A 22,543-nucleotide genomic window follows, 5' to 3' on the forward strand; every position below is an offset into this window, starting at 1 on the left:
GTCCTGAGGTGACGGACCATCAGGTCCATCCAGGCCGAGCCCCTCCCAAGACACTCTTCCTTCAGAAGGAAGAACCTCATCAGCCCCCCCATGATCTCCTCTAACCACTTGAGTGTATGATCTCTCGGGTCCTAAGACTTAAATGGGCACATAGGCTTTCGTGGCTGGACCGAGAGAAGCGAACACCTCACGGTAACCCCTACTCACCTCAATCCTCCCGGTGTATCCCAAGGAGGTTGAAGGGACAGGTGAAGTAGATCTGATGCTCCCACTCTGTCTACCAGCAGAACTGGTGGACAGAGAGGGCTGCAGGCGATCACCAACCCGCGGAGATGACTGGTCTGCAGGTCTAGACCAGCAGTCTTCCTGTGAGATCAGTGAACCACTACCAGCTTCTCGGACCATCTGATCACAGTGGTGTGATCGATGGTCGGGTGACGGGTAGCGTCCACCAACACGGCGAGACCAAGCACTGTCCTTATGACACATCACGGTCCCAGAAGCAGCTGAAGCTCCTCCAGGGGACTGGGGGGACCTCCTCCCAGTCTCGCTTAGTGCACAGTCCGATGGGACCATCACATCAACCCTGGGTACTGGATAATCGTTGCGAGAAAGATCAACAGTCAGGCGAGAGTCACCTGGGCAACTCTTACCATCCTTCTGCCCTGTGCCAGAGTCCTGGCAGTGAACATGCTCAGCGGCCTGGATTCTGGCTGCATGGTCACCAGCAGGTGACCATACACTCAGAGGCGCTCGCTGGCAAGCACCCGAGATGGTTCCCACTCCAGAGGTGGAACCTCTAGAACCGGGAGCAGAAGTCCACGGTCCCCACCTTTCTCTTCCCTGAGGAAGGAGAGGCGGTTCCCGTTCCCGAAGGAATAGGAGGACCAGCTGAAGGCCCACCTGTCTCACCAGGATGATGAGACAGACCCTTAGAAGTCTCTGTGCGAGACTTCTTGGGGGAAGGTGGGGGGAGACCACCTTCTTCTTCCTTGGCTGGGGAGCCTCAGAAGAAGTGGAGGAGGCAGCAGAAGACGACGACGAAGACAATGACAACACCTTCCTTTACTTCTTGGACTTCCTCTTCACCAACTTCCTCAGGACGGCAGAAAGGTCTCTCCACCCAGGACTGGGCTGCAGCGGTTGCCGAAACAGCAGGCTCCAGCATGACCTGGGAAGGAGGATGTTACGGACCAATTCTTTAATACTTGAAAAGTTTACTGCCGCCAGATTCAGGCGCATAACATATTTAATTTAATGTCCTTTTATCACATTATATTTATATAGCTTTAGCTGTAATAATAATGATCTTCAGCAGAAACATTAGAGTGGAATAATAAAACATACGAAAACATTTTAAATAATTATTAACAAAAGAAAACCCAATAAACATATAAACTTAGTAATGGAAAAAGTTACAAAACAATCCAAGTGAAAGTTACAATAGTTAACTAGGCAATGAAATTCTGAAAATTAGTTTCTTAAACGGAGGTGAGGCAAGTATTATATAATTAATAATACTGATCCAAATGATCAGGGGGACACCACACGGGAACATCTGCAAGAGGGACAAATCACGTGGTTGCTACCAACAATCAACAACACGGCTAACTTCCTCGTAGAGACGAATCCTCATCAACTACATCGTCCGGGAATATATACCGTGCAAGTCCATTGAAGCATTCAAGCTTCCACAAAGCGCGCTCCACCATAAATTCGCTACCCTCGTAGCCAACGATGCACGATTCCCAGGACGACCACCGAAGTATAGCCCAAAATAACACTCGCAACGCACAACTATCAAAACGTCCATCCTCTTCTACTTGCAGAGTTCCGTGTCCCGCCTGAAGTATACCTCACGCCCTCCCACGTCACCTGCTGTAACAGTAATATTGACATATAATTAGGGAACTATGGTATTTGTAGACTAGGGTAATAAAACCCAAAGCAGTAGTTTTGGAAAGAACCATTTCCTATAAACTATCATGGGATCGTAACACCCCCACCCTTAACAAAAAATCACATTGATTTTATGTAAAGTGAATGCTAGCAAGCAAAATAACCTTAGTAGCAATATAACCTGCAGATTTCTTTCCAAACCCTATCTCCGCAAAGAAAAACAAAGTTGTCCACAATAATTCCTTTACAATAGTCAAGTAAAGTATATAATCTACAGACTAAACAAAACATAGGGAACCTTACAAAATTTCCAATAGAAAAGTATGCAGATTAATTACCTATACAAAGCAAATATGCAAAATAACATCATTACACTCTTGACAGGGCATCTGGTATATTGTTATCTTTCCCAGGAATGTGAATAACTTCCAAATCATTACTTCTTCAGAGCAAATAATTTATTTTTACTTACGTGAACCAATAAATCTGCCTTAAACAAACTTTCCAAATCAGGATGCTCAACTTCAAAATCGGTACTTTTACCTGACCTAGTTGTCACAAGTACAGTTTCAGGTTTAGGTACTATCACCTGTGTGACAAAAACTGTCGGATTAAAACTTACTTTACCTTGAGCAAGATAATTTGCCAAAACATCAACCTCAGCTATGGGGAGAGTATCAACAACTGCAAACTTAGACTCTCTGGCAAAATTGTCTGAAAAAAAATACAGTTCAACTACCGGACAAGATATCCACTCGTTTCCAACACCTTTTATAAGCTTATGCTCATTCAAAAACTTACTGCCCACTGGAATGGCTTTCCGTAGAATTAAAGATTGAGAAGACCCTGTATCTCTAAGTACATTGACATTATGACCCTCTTGCCAATTTTCAAGTGTGCTGATTTTACCTTGAGATTTAAACCACTTAAAGTCGTCATCCACTACCTGTTTATTTCATTAACGAGCAATGCGGCAGAATACCTTTTTAGGGACACTTAGCAGCTATATGCCCATTTTCTCCCACAACGAAAGGCAAGTTACCCTGCCCTGGTACTTAGATTAAAATGCTTTTGGGGAGAAGTAGGACCACTTAAATTAATTACCATCATTAGCAGTTACGTTAACCCCTGTAGGCAATTTACCAGTTTCATAAGCATTATATTTATCTTTAGCAGCAGGCTTAGAATAACTAGTGTGTGTTAACACGTACTCATCAGCTAACCGAGCAGCACTCGCAAAATTGTCAATTTTCTTTTCATTTAAGAAAATGCAAAGGTCTTTAGGTAAATTGTGCTTAAAATTTTCCAATAAGATTAACTGACACAATCTAGCATACTCACTCTTGACATCGCTGGATCTCAACCAATTTTCAAAATGCTTTTCCATTTCACGAGCAAACTCCACAAAAGTTTGATTGGAGGATTTTCGACTGTCACGAAACTTTACTCTGTAGGCTTCAGGAACCATCTCATAAATCCTTAAAATGGCTTCTTTCACTTTAGCATAATCTTGACTATCTTCCAACGACAGAGAAGCCCAAGCCTTTAGAGCCTTCCCGGAAAAAGCAGTCTGAGCCATGAATGCCCACCTATCCTCACTCCACTTGAAATTTGCCGCTACCTTCTCAAAAGATATGAAAAATTCTACGACGTCACTTTGGTACGTACTTCAACATACGGGAATCTTCATTACCAGAAATAGGAGATCGGAACCGTCAGCCTGGCCAATTCCAGCTCATGATCACGTTTCTGCTGTTCATTTTCTAACTGCTTCATACTAAGTTCATGTTCACGCCGTTTCTGTTCATCTTCAAACTCGAGTTTTTTCAAATCCAGTTTCAGTCGAAGTTTCACTACCTCACAGTCTTCGTCGATTTCTTCCTCTAAAAGCTTGAAGTCAACGTCCACTCCATCCGGAGCAAAATGCGCTATGATACCTTTCCTTATGTCATCATTAGTACTACTAACCGTAAACTCCAACTGTAAATAATCCGACACAACCAGCAGTTCCGACTTTTTAATATTAAACAATTTACTACGCCAATCGTCTCTCCTAAGAAAACGAGCGGCATCGTCATTAGTTTCAATTTCCATGTTTTTACCATTAATTACACCATCCAACCTAATGACACTGCTGAAGATCCCGCTGGGGATGCCAAAAATATGTTACGGACCAATTCTTTAATACTTGAAAAGTTTACTGCCGCCAGATTCAGGCGCATAACATATTTAATTAATGCCTCCTTTTATCACATTATATTTCATATAGCTTTAGCTGTAATAATAAGATCTTCAGCAGAAACATTAGAGTGGAATAATAAAACATACGAAAACATTTTAAATAATTATTAACAAAAGAAAACCCAATAAACATATAAACTTAGTAATGGAAAAAGTTACAAAACAATCCAAGTGAAAGTTACAATAGTTAACTAGGCAATGAAATTCTGAAAATTAGTTTCTTAAACGGAGGTGAGGCAAGTATTATATAATTAATAATACTGATCCAAATGATCAGGGGGACACCACACGGGAACATCTGCAAGAGGGACAAATCACGTGGTTGCTACCAACAATCAACAACACGGCTAACTTCCTCGTAGAGACGAATCCTCATCAACTACATCGTCCGGGAATATATACCGTGCAAGTCCATTGAAGCATTCAAGCTTCCACAAAGCGCGCTTCCACCATAAATTCGCTACCCTCGTAGCCAACGATGCACGATTCCCAGGACGACCACCGAAGTATAGCCAAAATAACACTCGCAACGCACAACTATCAAAACGTCCATCCTCTTCTACTGCAGAGTTCCGTGTCCCGCCTGAAGTATACCTCATGCCTCCAACGTCACCTGCTGTAACAGTAATATTGACATATAATTAGGGAACTATGGTATTTGTAGAATAGGTAATAACCCAAAGCAGTAGTTTTGGAAAGAACCATTTCCTATAAACTATCATGGGATCGTAACAGAGGACCTGACAGAGCAGCAGCACTTCCACAGGCTGGGGCAGGAGCAGCAGATACGGCGACAGGAGGGAGGTCTAGGGGCAAGCTCTTGGGGCACTCGTAGTCCGGAGGAGGAGCGAGGACAGCAAAGCCTGGGGGAGGAGATGGAAAGTAATCCACCTTCGACGTAAGCAGCACCGATGTTTGAACCACAGCATGGGTGTTACCAAGGTAACGTGCTGGGTATATACCAGGTGTGGTGTGCCGCATATCCAGATGTCGACAGCGTTGTTGTCGTCCTCGACTCAACTGCGTGTGTTACTGGGACAGCTGCAAGGTGGTGAAGCATTCCCCTTATCGTAGGAGTGCCAAGTAGATTCAGCGTCCACCATACCTGCTGCAGATCCCCACCCACGAAGGCAGACAAACCTGAAGAAGAAGCCAAAGTTGGGTTAATAGGAGTTCCTGTTCACCCAGAGGGGGGAAGGATCCCCTGCTGAGCGGACAGAAGTTCCCAAGTATAACTCCAGGTTGGCATGCCTCCCCCCTTCCTCTGCACTTGACAGATCAAGTGAAATGGATGAGAGAGACATGTTCCCCGAAGGGGAAACAGTGAGGCGGGGGAGTTTACGTGGAGTAAGGAAAGAAGACAACATATTGGTCATCAAAGGAGTAGAGGGAGAGCTTTCCGACGACACCTTGGCAGAATTACGTGGCTTCTTCCTTCCCTCGTATCTTTCCCATTGCTCCTCTGACCAAGAGATGCAAGTGCCACAGGTCATTGCTCTATTACATTCCTGCCCTCGGCATCTTGCACAGAGGGCATGAGGGTCTACATCATCGCTACAGCAAAACGCTCCACATTTCCAGTCCCCGACTCCAGGGCTTAATCGCTGCGTAGATGGGGGGAAAGCAGGCTTATCTGATTCGTGGGTTTGCATTTATTACAACCACACAACTTATTATTATTAATAGGGCTTAGTTTTTCCAGACCTCCGAGTCTTAGGTAGGCTCTTCTCAAATACAAATAAACAACCATATAATCACAATTATACTCGAGAAAAAACAAAAGGAAAAATCGGCAATCTCACGACAAAGGTGGGTGGAGAGAATGTTTGCACACGATGGCGGTAAAAAGCAAAGTGGAATATTTACGTCCAGTCTGGCAGGACTCCCGACTATTGAACAAGCAGTTACTGCCTAACTACCATGTTATAGAATCTTACGACCCAGTTCCAGCTGACGCTGAAAGTAATCCCTTATGTAAAGGACCGATGGTTTGTATAATGTGCAGGAACAAACAATAATTACCTCCAGAACATCTGTCTAGGGTAGTCCAGAGAAACTGGTGATGGGAAACATTAAGTTTAGGAAATCTTCTCACTCCATGCTGACATCATTTCTCATTTTCATTCAGCTTGCTTGAGTTACCATCCCATTTCTTCAAGCCAGTGTGATCTCTCTGTTATTCATTTTATTCCTATGAGAGAGTTGTCCCACCTTTGTCTATTCTACATTATTACAGTTACCATTTCTTAGTTCATAATAGATAATAGTTACCCTCTAGGATCATTTGTGTTATGAAGTTTTTCTTAGATTTGGGTGTTTGTTTGTATGGAGTTTTTACGTTGCATGGAACCAGCAGCTAAGCAGCAACAGGACCAACGGCTTTACGCGACTTCCAAACCACGTTGAGAGTGAACTTCTATCACCAGAAATACACATCTCTCAATCCTCAATGGAATGGTCGAGAACCCGCGACCACCGAGGTGGTTAGATTTGGGTGGCCAAATGATTTTTTTCAAATACCTTAAGTTTCAAATGTTTCAGGATTTGTTTTTCAATATTCGTGTGGGCTTTAAAAATATATATATATATTTTAAATATGACTATACAAAAACCCAATAAACTATCAAACAGATTGACATTAAACATTAACCCTTAAACGTCGACTGGACGTATTTTACGTCAACATTTTTTGTCTCTCGGGTGCCGACTGGACGTATTTTGCGTCGACATACAAAAGGTTTTTTTTAAATTCGCGGAAAAATACTTATAGGCCTACCAGCCTAAAACTTTTGAATCACGCGCCTTGGGGGATGCTGGGAGCTCACGGATCAAGGTGTTGTTTTGTTTAGAAGCGTGACCCAAGTGCGCATGCGCAAAATGCTTTCTTCTCGCTCCAGTCAGCATCAGCGGCGCATCGTCCGAGAGCGATCTTTTGTCGCAATCGAGTTTTCCTGAACTTGTGCGAGACTTTGAACATTTGTGTTGCTACAGGACATTCGTAGAGATGTTGCTCCAACGACGTAGTGGAACTGCGGAAAAGGCGGCGTTTTTAAACCCGTCGGAAGGGATCGTGTAAGGTGTATTTTGGACTTAGATGCTGGCGAAAGGACCAAGCCAAACTAACATGACCTGGAGCCTCAACGCCGTTCTGTGCGACCACGTGTGGATGAAAGTGGTTTAGGATCACAAACATTGTGTCTCGTGTGCCATTTGGTAACCCTAGAAAGCATCAGGCGTCCCTTAGGGGCATTCAATAGGAATTTGGGAGGCCTCCAACCAAGGGACATAGACGAGTATCTTTCGGAGCTTGATCGGGAATATGTCGCAAGTCCTCATTTTGATGGCGGATGGTCATCGAGTGATGAGGACATCAGTCCCGATGTCAGTGAGGAAGAATATATGCCCCCAATGTCCGTTCGAGGCTCACATCCCGAAAGTGAGCTCGAATTTAGTGGTTTCAGTGCCTATGAGGGGGAATCTGAGGAGGGGGAGGATGGGGATATGGGGTCTAGTTTTATCGCGGATGACGATACTGAAAGCGAAGGCCTAAGTGAGGGTGATGGGCCAATGGGGGGTGATTGTGTGCGAAATCGTGCCTGCGCCCGTCACGTAGAAGGTCGGCTCGTCGCGCCAGCCAAGGTGAAGGCCAGTCGTCCGAGAGCGACGAGGGGTGGACGGAGGACCCCACCCCTCCTAACATGCACCCATTCACGGCAACACCTGGGCTCACCGTACCTGTACCTCTGACTGCTCTGGGGTTCATCCAGCTGTTCCTTACGCGGGAATTGCTGGAGTACCTGGTAGAAGAGACGGTGGACTACTCTCGGTACTGCCGGTATGAATTACGGACGACATTGTCATATTATTGGCGGGGTTGCAACGTCATTGACATGGCGCATTTATTGGGGCTCCACATTTATTTTGGTATGACACCTGCTGCCGACGTCAGGCAATATTGGAGGCGGAATTATTTTTTATGTACGCCCAATGTGCCTGGCGTTATGTCCCGTGATAATTTCCTGGCGTTGGACAGGTATTTCAACGCCTTCAACCGAAGGGCCATACCCCGAAATAACAGTGATCGCCTCATCCTAATCCGCCCAGTGTTGGAGTACATTCGTGAACGGTGTAGAAATCTCGTGGTTCCTGGAAAAAAACCTTTCTTTGGATGAGGGGATGATGCCTTACAAAGGACGTCTGAGCATTAAAGTGTATAACCCCAAGAAGCCGAAGAAATATGGAGTGAAATTTTTTTTTATTACAGAGTCCAACACTGGATACGTCGTGGACTTTTCAGTGTATTCCGGGGTCTTCTCAACGCTGCGTGACACTGTATTCAGTCTTGTGGGACGTTTCCGTAACCAGGGATATCACCTGTTTATCGATAATTATTATAACTCGGTATCCCTAGCCCAGGAACTGTATGAAGCAGGTGTGCACGTCAGTGGTACCCTTCGGTTGGTGCGTGGGGCCCCGATTTCCCTCAAGAGGTACGCTAGACATCCGCAACACCTGGCAAGAGGAGAGACAGAGTGGCGGCAGAAGGGCGCTGTCTTCGTCATCTGTTGGAAGGGTGTCCGACTCGTCCCCATGATTACGACGAGTCATGAACCCATCCAAGAAGAGATCGTACAGCGGAAGAAGACACGTCGACAGGGCCGAGTTGTGTTTGAGGAGTTTTGTATCGAGCGGCCTACCGTCGTTGGGCACTACAACAGGCACATGGGAGGAGTTGATCTCTTTGATCAGCTCATCCAGTATTATCCCTTCGCCAGGAGAACCAGGAGGTGGACACAGAAGCTCCTCAAATACATCCTTTAGTTGGCCTTCCTAGTGGTAGCCTGGAATGCCCTCATCAACTTCAATCCCGATGAGTGGCCTTCCATCACTGACCCCCTGCCCCGAGCTGCAGATCTGCCCCTAGCGGAAAGGGCAGATAGGAGGGCCAACTTCGGTCGACCTGCCGCTGCCCCTGCTGTCGACGCCCCTGCTGACGACGCCCCTGCTGACGACGCCCCTGCTGTCGACGCCCCTGCTGACGACACCCCTCTTGCTGCCGGCCCCGCCATCACCGCTTCTCGTCGGGTAGTGGACCCTGTGTGTCGGCTGCAGCCAGGGGATCACACACTGGAGGCCCTAGAAGGGCGCAGGCAGAAACGGTGCCGGGTGTGCCATATGAATGGCAGGAGAGACACCTGGTTCTTCTTTCGTACCTGCAAAATTGCTCTTTGCAGGATAGGGGACTGTGACCGTAAATACCACAGTACGGTCATGTATTGGAGTGTGCCTAATAAACAGACAGCGGAGGGTGCACGGGGCCGCTGGGCCCATCAGCAGTAAGGGCGCGCGTCTCCCTCCTCCACTTGTACCTCGTCATGTCGAGAGGAAAAAAATGCAAGACTCTTCAATGGAGGAGGGAGAAAACAAGAATAGAACGAAAAGTCAGGATTACGAGTGAGTATTCTGCATTTATTTTATATTTATTTTTATATTTATTACAAGTTTTTATATATCCGTATCTATGCATGATAAAATAATAATAAGACATTTCATTGTATGTGAAAAGAAAAGTGTCACCTGCATTCCTTTTATTTATGTATTCGTACCAGAATCGAAAAATATAATATATATATTTATATAAAATCAATTAAATATATATATATCTATATATATATATATATATATATATATATATATATATATATATATATTTACATATATTATATTATATATACATATATATATATATATATATATATATATTATATATTATATATATATATATATATATATATATTGGTATTTTTGGGTAAGCAAATTGCAATAAACAGTCTAGTAATATTCAATCGTTTATCTTCACTTTAAAACAAATTGGAAGTCTCTAGAACAATATTTAGATTAATGGTGAATTTTTGAAAAAAAACTATTTTCCCTCTGCGCGCCGATTCTCGGCCGAAAATCTCCGAAATGCGTAGGTCGCATTCTCCTAGTACCTATTTGTGCCTTTTCATATTAGGCTTTTTATAGAGTTTCATATATGAAAATGTGCGCAAAAACGTGCAGAATACAACAAAAAATATTTGAAGGTTGTAGCATTTCTCATTTTTGAAATATTTGCATAAAAAGTAAGATAAATAGGAAAAAACTACGATCGGTCAACTTTGACCCAACCGAAATGGTCGAAAAACGCATTTGTAACATAAAACTTCTACAGTCTAGTAATATTCAATCATTTATCTTCACTTTAAAACAAATTGGAAGTCTCTAGAACAATATTTAGATTAATGGTGAATTTTTGAAAAAAAAAAACTTTTCCCTCCGCGCGCCGATTCTCGGCCGAAAATCTCCGAAATGCGTAGGTCGCATTCTCCTAGTATTTGTGCCTTTTCATATTAGGCTTTTTATAGAGTTTCCTATATGAAAATGTGCGCAAAAACATGCAGAATACAACTAAAAATATTTGAAAGTTGTAGCATTTCTCATTTTTGAAATATTTGCATAAAAAGTAAGATAAATAGGAAAAAAACTTGGATCTGTCAACTTTGACTCAACCGAAATGGTCGAAAAACGCATTTGTAATATAAAACTCTTACAGTCTAGTAATATTCAATCATTTATCTTAACTTTAAAACAAATTGGAAGTCTCTAGAACAATATTTAGATTTATGGTGAATTTTAGAAAAAAAAACTATTTTCTTTCCTCCGCGCGCCGATTCTCGACCGAAAATCTCCGAAATGCGTAGGTCACATTCTCCTAATATTTGTGCCTTTTCATATTAGGCTTTTTATAGTTTCATATATGAAAATGTGCGCAAAAACATGCAGAATACAACAAAGTATATTTGAAGGTTGTAGCATTTCTCATTTTTGAAATATTTGCATAAAAAGTAAGATAAATAGGAAAATAACTTGGATCTGTCAACTTTGGACTTCAAACCGAAGATTGCGTTGTCGAAAATCGCATTGTAATATAAAACTCTTACAGTCTAGTAATATTCAATCATTTATCTTAACTTTAAAACAAATTGGAAGTCTCTAGAACAATATTTAGATTTATGGTGAATTTTTGAAAACAAACTATTTTCTTCCCTCCGCTCTCCGATTCTCGGCCGAAAATCTCCGAAATGCGTAGGTCACATTCTCCTAATATTTGTGCCTTTTCATATTAAGCTTTTTATAGTTTCATATATGAAAATGTGTGCAAAAACATGCAGAATACAACAAAAAATATTTGAAGGTTGTTGCATTTCTCATTTTTGAAATATTTGCATAAAAACTACAATAGGAAAAAAACTACGTTCGGTCAAGTTTGACTCAACCGAAATGGTCGAAAAACGCATTTGTAACATAAAACTCTTACAGTCTAGTAATATTCAATAATTTATCTTCACTTTAAAACAAATTGGAAGTCTCTAGCACAATATTTAGAATTATGGTGAATTTTTGAAAAAAACTATTTTCTTCCCTCCGTGCGCCGATTCTCGGCAGCGAATCTCCGAAATGCGTAGGTCACATTCTCCTAATATTTGTGCCTTTTCATATTAGGCTTTTTATAGTTTAATATATGAAAATGTGCGCAAAAACATGCAGAATACAACCAAAAATATTTGAAGGTTGTAGCATTTCTCATTTTCGAAATCTTTGCATATAAAAAAAATATAAAAAAATTTCGACATTTGGTCAAATTTAACTCGTCCGAAATGGTCGAAAACTGCAATTGTAAGCTAAAACTCTTACAGTATCGTAATATTCCATCATTTAACTTCATCTTGAAACAAATTCGAAGTCTCTATAACAATATTTCGATTTATGGTGAATTTAAAAAAATATATATTTTTTTACGTCCGTGCGTTACGAATTCATGCATCATTTTGTGATAATATTTTCTCCGTGTTGCTTTTATCGTTTTACAATGTGTTATATACCAAAATGATCGCAATTTAGTGTACATTACAACGAAAAAAAAAGTAACTTGTTACCTTAAACCGCTTTGCGCACAGCGCAATTTGAATACAATTATATATGAAATTTCGTTTTTGCGCTATCATATATCGCATTACTTATATGATAATGGTAATTTTTTTCATTTCTGATGGTTGCATACTAAACTTCAGCCAATGACAAAAAAAGGAGCCAAAAATGAACTCTTAATCTTGAAAACTAAGAGTGCTGTGATTTTTTGAAAATATTTTTTCCGCTTCCGCGCTTTGTTTAACAAATAGTTCAACTATTATTTAACATCAGCTTGGACACAAGTATCAAGATTTTTGCAGAAGAGATTACTCACCCTTTCGCATGTTCAAATTCATTAGCACAACACTATTATTTAACCTGAAAAAATTAACAGCTATTCTATGCTTTGTTTGGTATAAAGCTACACAACACCTTTTTTTTTTTTTTTTTTTTTTTTATCCCAAATTCTGGTATACAGTACATCTCTGTAGGCTTCAAAGACTTCTGTACAATTATTGCACCATACAAACTTAGGTAAATAATCAGTAAACGGCTTAACCACACCACCTCATTAAAATGACATTTTAAAAAATTCTGTTAAGAACTAGGTGAATTTGCTTACAAGGTAAATCATATTTTTTTGCAAGCTAAGAATGGGTTATGGGGTTACTCATTAGAAGTCCATGGGTCAAACAAGAACGACAGTTTCAAAGGATAAATAACTTGATTGTGGTGCTATTTCTAAATGGATACTGTTATCCAAACCCAAGAGCGGTTATAATCTTGCTTGGCCTTACCGGATTCACTATTCCACTATAAATATCAGTGTGAAGACACAATTCTGAAATTTTAAAGATAAATGTACTTAATAAATGGGGAAATTTCAATTTGTCACTAGTATTCTCTTTTTCAAGATATTTTTGCTCAAACTTGAGTCATGAAAGAAAAAACCCACCTTCTGCATGCAGCCAACTAACCATATTATCAAATATAACAGTGCAACAAAGTCACATTGCTAGACTTTCATACGGCTTGCATAAAAAATTAATTTCTAAATAAATGAAGTATTGCAAAGGGCACACAAAAACAGTACTCACACAGGGTCTACCAGATAAAGGCTAACATTTTGAAAACCTGTCATATTTGCAGTATACTCATCAAAGTGAAATGTCAGTAAAACCCACTTCAATAGGAATTCAATTAAAGCCATGTTAAATTTTTCTTTTATTATAATCTGCCATGACCCTGACAAGAGAATACTGGAGCTGCAATGTGGAAAACAACTTCCAGCCAGCCACCCTTCGTTAGAACTTTATTAACTGGCTTTCATAATGCCCTCCATACTGCATCTCCAGTTTTCTTTCCTCATACTTTGAAAATTCACAATGCCACAAGATCAAGTTATCACAATTTCTTTAAAAGAAGAAAACAACAAATGTTTTGCTTGACAGTGTGGCAGTTGCATGATTAAGCAAAGTAATTTCATTGTTGCTAAAGAAGGAACATTTCTCATTTCCCCTACAACCACAACCTTGAGTCATGATACTACATAAAGGAATGTTACAAGGTAAAAATACGATCATTTGCTATGAGAACAAAAAGTGAGCATAGTATGTGATGGTAAAATTAACATAATATAAAAAGAAATTCTGCCTATAAGTACATAAAGTATATATAATGACTGAAATGAAGAACTCTGCACAAGTGTTACTCTAAGCAAGTGAACAGTGTGAGATTAAATGAACTAACTGATTCGTATGAAATTGGAAAGGCAAGGTCTTAAAAGAACAAAACATAAAACTTACAATTGTAACACTTAGATTATATATAAAAATGGAAAAAAATCATTGGTGATCATATAATCTACATTAACTATATTTCACAGTCAGTAGTGATGAGTGTCTCTTCATTCGTTTTACAAGAAGTTTTAACAGAAGCATTGTCAGATGCAAACACATTCTTCTTTGATGGAGTTAAGAACTGGACCATTTCACTAAACGGTCAAGTGCTACCATTCTGATGCTTCCATCTTCTACCAAAGTTCCCCATCTTTCTCCTTAGCAGGTACTTCTATGACTCTAGGTTTATCAATTATTCTTGCAGTTCTGTTACCCTTCTCTACAATGCCTATAATCCATGCTTGATAGCCTTCTTGCTTTTCAATATCCTTACAGTAAGCAGCAGCTTGTTCTCGAGGCAAACAAATTAACAATCCACCTGATGTTTCTGCACTCAATCCCTAAGAGAGAAGAGAAAAAATTAATTTTATCCTTATTTCTGGCATTCAATCAATCCCTTTTCCCTAAACCAATCAAGACCAACATACATGCCTAAAAATCTAGCAATCAGAATAGCAAGTATTGCAGAGGTAAAATAGTATGTAAAATGATATTGTTATGAAACAAAGTTTTGTACATACTTACCTGGCAAATATATACTTAGCTATAGTCTCCGACGTTCCCGACAGAATTTCAAATCTCACGGCACACGCGACAGGTAGGTCAGGTGGTCTACCCTTCCCACCGCTGGGAGGCGGGTGTATGAACCAATCCCGTTTTCTAATCAGATTTTCTCTTCCACCTGTCTCTTGAGGGGAGGCTGGGCGGGCCATTAATCGTATATATCTGCCAGGTAAGTATGTACAAAACTTTATTGTATCATAACAATATCATTTTTGTACATGAACTTTCCTGTCAGATATATACTTAGCTGATTGGCACCTTGGTGGAGGGTAAGAGACAGCTAAACAATATAGAAAAGGGAAACAACACATGTTGTAGGATATAAAAACCTTGGTTCTTACCTGGTTAGGCAGAAGACTTCATGGATACTGTCTATGAGTCTGCATTGCCTGAAGAGCTACAGCGAGGGCGTGACCTGTTGCTGAAAGACTTTTCGGATCTACCAAAGGGATTTCTCATCCAGTTACATGGCAGAATCCAAGTAGGATCTTGTCAAAGGGGTTCGCCCGCTTACATGACAGAACCTGTCCACTACTATCACAAGGAGCCAAAACAATCCAGACCACCTAACCAATCTAACCCGTGTTTGATCTAAGACACGAAAGAGATGCCTACCTGCATCCTCTTTCATCCGACCATAAAAACACAAACCAAATAGGATTAAAAAATAGCTAAACTAAAAAGGATACGTTTCAGCTCCCTGCCCCAGCAGCGAATCTGCAGATACGTAGGGTCCTAAGGCAAAGCACTTATCACAAGTGATCCTGACGTCTCTCAAGTAGTGGCTCGCGAAGACAGAGTTACATCTCCAATAAGTCGCCTTCATAAGGTTTTGTACTGACATATTCTTGCTGAAGGCTAATGAAGTGGCAATGGCCCTCACTTCATGGCCCTTAACCTTAAGGAGCTTGAACTGGTCCTCGTCACATGCTACGTGGGCTTCTTTAACTAGGCTTCTCAAAAAGAATGCCAGAGCATTCTTAGACAAGGGCCTACTGGGGTCCCTCACAGAACACCAGAGGTTGTCCATATTGCCCTTAAGTTGCTTCTTCCTTCTGAGATAATACTTAAGGCTTCTAACAGGGCAAAGAGCCCTTTCTGCCTCTTCCCCTACGAGAGCAGACAAACCTTGCACCTCAAAACTCCTGGGCTATGGATTAGAGGGGTTTTCATTCTTAGCTAAGAATGAGGGAAGGAAGGAACAAATCACGGACTGATCTTTGAAGCCTACTCTTCCTTCTATGGCTTGAATTTCACTCATATTTTGGCGGATGCCAAAGCCATGAGGAAAAGGGACTTCTTGGTTAGGTCCCTAAAGGAAGCTGACTGAGGAGGCTCAAATCTTCCAGACCTCAAAAATTGAAGAACCACGTCGAGATTCCAACTGGGTGTTCTCGAGGACCCTTTCTTAGTGGTTTCGAAAGACCTGACCAGATCATGAAGGTCCTTGTTATCCGAAATGTTCAAGCCTCTGTGCCTGAACACTGTGGCTAGCATACTGCGGTAACCCATGATTGTTGAGACTGCTAGCCCACACTCTTCCCTGAGGAAAAGAAGGAAGTCAGCAATTTGGGTCACAGAGGTACTGGAAGAGGAAACTTTCTGATTCCTGCACCATCGACGAAAGACATCCCCCTTCGACTGGTAGACGCGCAAGGTGGAAGATCTCCTTGCTCTGGCAATAGCTTTTGCAGCTTTAGAAGAAAATCCTTTCGCTCTGACAAGACTTTGGACAGTCTGAAGCCAGTCAGACTGAGAGCGGGGAGGTTTTTGTGATACCTGTCGAAGTGGGGTTGTCTAAGCAAATCCTTCCTTGGTGGAAGGGATCTTGGAAAGTCCACCATTCATTCCAGTACCTCTGTGAACCAGTCTTGGGCAGGCCAGAACAGAGCAATCAGAGTAATCCTTGCTGAATCCGAAGCGGCGAACTTCTTTAGGGTCTCTCCCAGGATCTTGAAGGGAGAAAAAGCGTACAGATCTAGACCCTTCCAATCCAGCAGAAGGGCATCCACTGCTATTGCCCTCGGATCCGAGATTGGGGAGCAATAAAGGTCTAGTCTCACGTTCCTGGAGGTGGTGAAGAGGTCTAGATGGGGCCTGCCCCACAGTTTCCACAGGCTCTGGCAAACATCTTGATGAAGCATCCATTCCGTCGGGAGGACCTGATCTTTTCTGCTTAGGAGGTCTGCCCTTACATTCCTTTCCCCCTGTACAAATCAGGTGAGGCTCGGCCCACAGCAAAAGATCTCTCGCTGTTTCGTACAGGGAGAAGGAGTGAGTCCCCCCCTGTTTCCTGATGTATGCCAGAGCTGTGGTGTTGTCCGAGTTCACCTGAACAACGGCGCCTCGGACGTGAGACTCGAAGGCTTTCAACGCCAGCCAAACATCCATCAGTTCTATCTTGTTGATGTGCCAGGCCACCTGTTCTCCCTCCCAGGTGCCTGACACTTCCTTCGTTCCCAGAGTTGGCCCCCAACCTGCTTCCGACGCGTCGGAGAACAACACTAGGCTGGGGTTCAAGGTTTGCAGTGACAGACCTTCAACAAATCTGCTGGGATCTGCCCACCACAAGAGCTTCTTTTTGATCTACCGAGTGACAACGAAGGAGAACGCTAAATCCTGGGAACGACAATTCCAATTTTGATTCAGAAAGAACTGAAGAGGTCTCAGGTGCAACCTTCCTAGGGAAACGAACTGCTCCAGCGAGGAGTGTCTCCCCAGCAAACTCATCCACTCCCTCGCTGTGCATGCATCTTTCCCTAGAAAGGTTGCGATTTTCTCGGAGCCTCAGGCTATCCTTTCCAGGGACGGATATGCCCGAAAACCCCGAGAATCCATCCAAATCCCCAGATAAATACATTCCTGACTGGGGATGAGCTGGGATTTCTGGAAGTTGATCAAAAGTCCCAGCAAACTTGCCTGTCCATAGTCTTTTGAAGGTCCTCCAGACAACGTTCCCTTGACCTGGCTCTTATTAGCCAATCGTCCAGATAAAGGGATATCCTCACTCCTTCCAAGTGTAGCCACTGCGCGACGTTCTTCATGAGCCCCGTGAAAACCTGAGGGGCTGTCGAGAGGCCAAAGCAAAAGGCCCTGAACTGGTATACCTTCCCTTGCATCATGAACCTTAGGTACTTCCTTGAGGATGGATGGATCGGCACATGGAAGTAAGCTTCCTGCAGATCCAGGGACACCATCCAGTCCCCTGGACGAAGAGCAGCCAACACTGATGACGTGTTTCCATGGAGAACTTCCTCTTCTCCACAAAGAAGTTCAGGGTGCTTACATCCAGAACCGGTCTCCATCCCCCTGATGACTTCGGAACTAGGAAGAGGCGGTTGTAGAAGCCTACCAAGTGAAGGTCTGATACCAGTTCTATAGCCTCTTTTTCCAGCATCTGGTCTACTGCTAGAACAAGGGCTTGGTTCATGATGGGATCCTTGTACCTGGCCATCAACTCCCTTGGAGTTGTTGTTAAGGGAGGTCTTGAAGAGAAAGGAATGAGATATCCCTTTTGAACTACTGAGAGGGACCAGGTGTCTGCCCCTCTTTGGGCCCAGACATCTGCAAACCTTCGGAGTCTGGTGCCTACTGTCATCTGGAGGACTTGCCTGTTACTTAGGGGTCTTGATAGATTTGGAGAAGGTTTTACCTCTCCTGCCAGGTCTTCGCTTTCTAAAAGAAGAAGATCTGGAAGAAGGACCCCCTCGAAAGGGCTCCTGCACTGCAGGTTTCTCCTTCTTGGCCTTAGCAGAGAAGGCCGGTCGAGGTTTTCTTGTCGACTGCGCGAGCAGGTCCTGTGTTGCCTTGGCTGAGAGAGAGCTTGAAATGTCCTGCACGATCTTCTTGGGGAAGAGCTGAGAAGAGAGCTGCGAATATAACAGCGAAGACCTCTGGGCGTGTGAAACCGATTTCGTCAAGAAGGAGCAGTACACCACCCTTTTCTTGACTACTCCTGCCCCGAACAATGAAGCAATCTCACTCGAGCCATCGCTCACGGACTTATCCATGCAGGACAAAACACAGTGGAGGTCTTCTGGCGAAAGGGCGTCCGGCGTCTGAGTCCTTCTGGCCAAAACTCCCAATGACCAATCCAGAAAGTTGAACACTTCGAGGACCCGGAACATCCCCTTCAAAAGGTGATCCAGCTCATTCATTGCCCACGACGTCTTGGCGGAATTAAGGGCCGAACGTCTGGTGGCGTCCACCAAAGAAGAGAAGTCCGAATCCGCTGAAGAAGGAAGTCCCAGGCCCAAAGGTTCTCCCGTCTCATACCAGAACCCCGTATGTCCCGTCAGCTTGGAAGGGGGGGAAGGAAAAAACTGTCTTCCCTGCTTCTTCCTTGGAAAGAAGCCACAAGCCAAACCCCCCCAGGGCCTTCTTCATCGATAAGGTTGGTTTCATTCTGACGCACGAGGAACCCTTCGTAGTTCTGGAGGTCGAAAACAGAGAATGCGGAGACGGAGGAACGGCAGGGCTGAGGGAATCTCCAAACTCTTGGAGAAGCAAGGCGGTCAGCTTCTTGTAGGCAGTCTTGGCAGTCGTCGTCCGAGCCTTCCTGGTCCTCTTCCACCGAAGAACGAGGAGGGTCCTTAGTAGAGGAGGCAGTCCTGTCAGGAGAAGGGCGCCTACGAGAAGCCTGGCGCCTGTCAGGAGAGGCAAATACATCAGGAGAGCCACATGCAGTTGAAGACGAGCGCCTGCTGGATACGAGGAGTCTGGGAGAAGACGCGCGCTTAGAAGTCGAAGAAAACTTGCACAACAGAGAGCGCCTATCAGGAGAAGACCGCCTCCCATGAAGAGGGCGCCCACGAGGCTCTTGGATCTTGTCAAGAGGCGAGCGGCTTCCGGGAGAAGAGCGCCTACTAGGAGAGTAGCGCCTGCAAGGCTCTTGGCGCCTGTCAAGAGGAGAGCGGCTGCCAGGCGAAGAGCGCCTACTAGGGGAGTAGCGCTTGCAAGGCTCTTGGCGCCTGTCAAGAGGAGAGCGGCTGCCAGGCGAAGAGCGCCTACTAGGAGAGTGGCGCCTGACAAGAGGAGAGTGCCTGCCAGGAGAAAAGCACCTGCTGGGAGAGGAGAGCCTGCGAGGAGACTGGCGCCTGTCCTGAAAAGAGCGCCTGTCCAGAGAATGGCGCCCGCTCGGGGATGAGCGCCTGACAGGAGAGGAGCGCCTGCAAGCAGACTGGCGCCTGGACGAGGAAGGGAGCCTGCCAGGAGAGGAGCGCCTCTCGCGAGAAACACCTCGCTCGGGAGAAGCCACAACATCCGGAGAAGAGCGCCTACGGAGAGGAGAGCGTAAGTAAAGAGACGGGCGCCTGGACTTCTTGATGGGGAGAGAAACATCCTTCGTCCAACAAGAACTACCAGCCAAGGAGTCAGCAAGGGCCGAAATCTGTGCCTGGAGCCCAGCGAGAATACGAGAAGGGGACTTCTCAGGCTCCTCTTCCGGAGAAGAAGAGCGAGGCAAACAGGAGAAGAGCAATCTTGAGATCTCCTGGGCCTCTTCACATCCAGAGAAGGCTCCTCTGGAAAGACTTCCGGGCTGGAAGCCAGGGAGCTGCAGGGCGGCTTCTAGGCTCTCTTCAAGGGGCGCGAAGCTTCCGGGGAGCTCCATCCACGCTTCGGCGATGGCGAAGCAAACGAAGAGAAGCACTGGCGTAGAATGTCCTTCTTGATGCGGTCCGAGGCAGCCTGGGAACGCACATCAGGATCTGCCGAAGGGACGCCTGACCGGTGGGGGTTCTCCCTAACCTTCCTGCGGCTGTCGACTTTTCTCCTCCACTGGGTCTAGGAGTCTGGAAGAGGTCTAGGCCTGGAAGCGCTACGGAGCCGGTCAGACGTCCCCTCCACAACACTGGGGGCACTGCACAAATCACTTCCACTTTCACTCTTACCTTTCTCCAAGGAGCGGATCTTGAGCTCCACGCTGCGGATCATGGCTTTCATCGCAGCCACCTCCAAAGACGTATCCTCGGGTTCGACGCAGGGCGCAGGGGCTGAAACAGGGAAAGAAGGATCTGCTTCTACTAGAGGGTTAGGATCTAACTCTAGCTAGCTAACGCGAGACCTACTCGAGCTTCTGGAGGAAGCCTTACGCACCCTGTCTCTCTCCAACTTCCTCAAGTAGGAAGAAAGAGATTTCCATTCATCTATACAGTCCACGAAAAGCGTATGCCAAGCCAAAAAGATCCAGTACGTCACCAATAATCCGTCCATAAAAGATCCTAGGCAAGCGAGAGCGAAATCAACTATCAGGAGGAATCCACAACAGGTGTTGCCGGTTCCAGCGACAGAGAAAATCTGATTAGAAAACGGGATTGGTTCATACACCCGCCTCCCACCGGCGGGAAGGGTAGACCACCTGACCTACCTGTCGCGTGTGCCGCGAGATTTGAAATTCTGTCGGGAACATCGGAGACTATAGCTAAGTATATATCTGACAGGAAAGTTCATGTACAAAACTGGTAAACAGAATCTCTAATTATACTGAATTGTGAAGATTCAACAAAATTTGTAAATAATTCAGCAGATCAACTTTAATTACATAACCTCATCACATATTTCACTGTGGGTACGCAATTAAGTTGCCACAATTTCCTTAACCCCACAAGTGTGATTGTCTACAGCACTCAAGATAACATGAGCACCTCTCTATGAGGATTTTATAAATCTATACTGTACTAGGTAGTATGTGAATATAGTAAAAATAAACAATACACCTGGATACATTTTTGCAAGGCTGGAAACAGCAATAAAACCTAATAAAGAAAATGTTTCACTAGAGAATGTGACTACTGGTATTAACATATTAAGAAAATGACAATACTGAGGTAGGAATTCTTAGTAGACTGGATTATTAATGTACGTAATGCAACCAAATAGGCGGCCCTCGGTTAGCAGCAGGGGTTCCGTTCCTGGCCGCCGACGCAGAGTGATTTTTGACGCTAAGCTACCCATGTTAAAGTCTACGGCCGCTGCACACCTTCTTTCGAAACTCTAGCCCAGTCAAAGGCGCCAATCCCGCAATGGCGCAGTAAGTAAAATTATATTTATGCAGTACATATAGTACTATAGAATTTACTGTATAGTACATTATAGCATTATAAATACAGTAAAGTGAAAAAAGCCTAGCTTTAATCCTTTGAGTGTCTAGAGTATGTAAAGAAATAATAAGGTTTATACAGTGTACAGGTAGCTGTGATGTTCAAGTCACGATAATTCGTCTTACGATAGTCCGATTTTATGAGAGACCAAATTACAATAGCCTAACTTTATCCCATCTTCTAATTGCATAAGTTCAATAACAGCAAAAGAGAATGATAAAAGTATGGTTTTAACGTATACTCGTTGCGTGAACGTATACAGCCATGAACAACCGAACGAGAAACGACTTTTATTTTTTCTAAGTACAACCGAATTGGATAACATCTGTTTGGCTTGTATTTCAATTATCATACTACAGTACACTATTACCGTAGCTGTTATAAATGATGTTATGTAGAATAGAACTGAGATATCTTAATGTAATAACTTTATTCGCTAAAGATCAAAGATCAATATATAGATCAAAGATCAATCGGGAAATATACTGTTATATTTAATCCTAGTTATAACTGAAGCTGAGAAAACTGTTCAAGCTGCTAATGACTATTATCGCACATCGGCAACAAGAATTAAACTCCAGTAAACGTATGCCACCAAAAACACAACCGTAGATAAAATTGAGATAAAATCATTTTAATCAAAACTACTGTGCTTGAAAGAACATATTTTACTGTTGGTTTCACGCTGATATAAGATAAATAACGTAAAGTTCGTATTACGATGATATAAAGGAAAATTGTGAACGGAATCACATAATTTTTTTACGCAATAAACATGCCGCCAACGTAATCTGTTAACGAAAAAAAAGTAGTTCACATTCACAAGATATACTCAATTCATATTTCCACCTAAAAACACGTTATATAAGGAAAAAAAACCTTGTCTCA

At 43.5% G+C, this 22,543-nt stretch overlaps 2 protein-coding genes across 2 annotated transcripts in view; both read right to left on the reverse strand.

Moving 5' to 3' along the window:
- Positions 1-13,304: 13,304 nt before the first annotated feature.
- LOC135221998 (inactive selenide, water dikinase-like protein) overlaps positions 13,305-22,543 on the reverse strand; it is a 104,390-nt gene continuing 95,151 nt past the window's right edge. The window contains exon 7 of the mRNA XM_064260106.1: positions 13,305-14,332. Coding sequence (XP_064116176.1) covers positions 14,126-14,332 — 207 coding nt within the window. The 3' untranslated portion in view covers positions 13,305-14,125. The remainder of the gene's footprint in view (positions 14,333-22,543) is intronic.
- Positions 14,340-22,543, reverse strand: part of LOC135221997 (serine/arginine repetitive matrix protein 1-like) — a 57,084-nt gene continuing 48,880 nt past the window's right edge. The window contains exon 2 of the mRNA XM_064260105.1: positions 14,340-22,534. Within this exon, the coding sequence (XP_064116175.1) occupies positions 18,850-20,166 (1,317 nt within the window). The 5' untranslated portion in view covers positions 20,167-22,534 and the 3' untranslated portion in view covers positions 14,340-18,849. The remainder of the gene's footprint in view (positions 22,535-22,543) is intronic.

Source organism: Macrobrachium nipponense, chromosome 3, assembly GCF_015104395.2.
Source record: "Macrobrachium nipponense isolate FS-2020 chromosome 3, ASM1510439v2, whole genome shotgun sequence".
Taxonomy (NCBI): Eukaryota; Metazoa; Arthropoda; class Malacostraca; order Decapoda; family Palaemonidae; genus Macrobrachium; species Macrobrachium nipponense.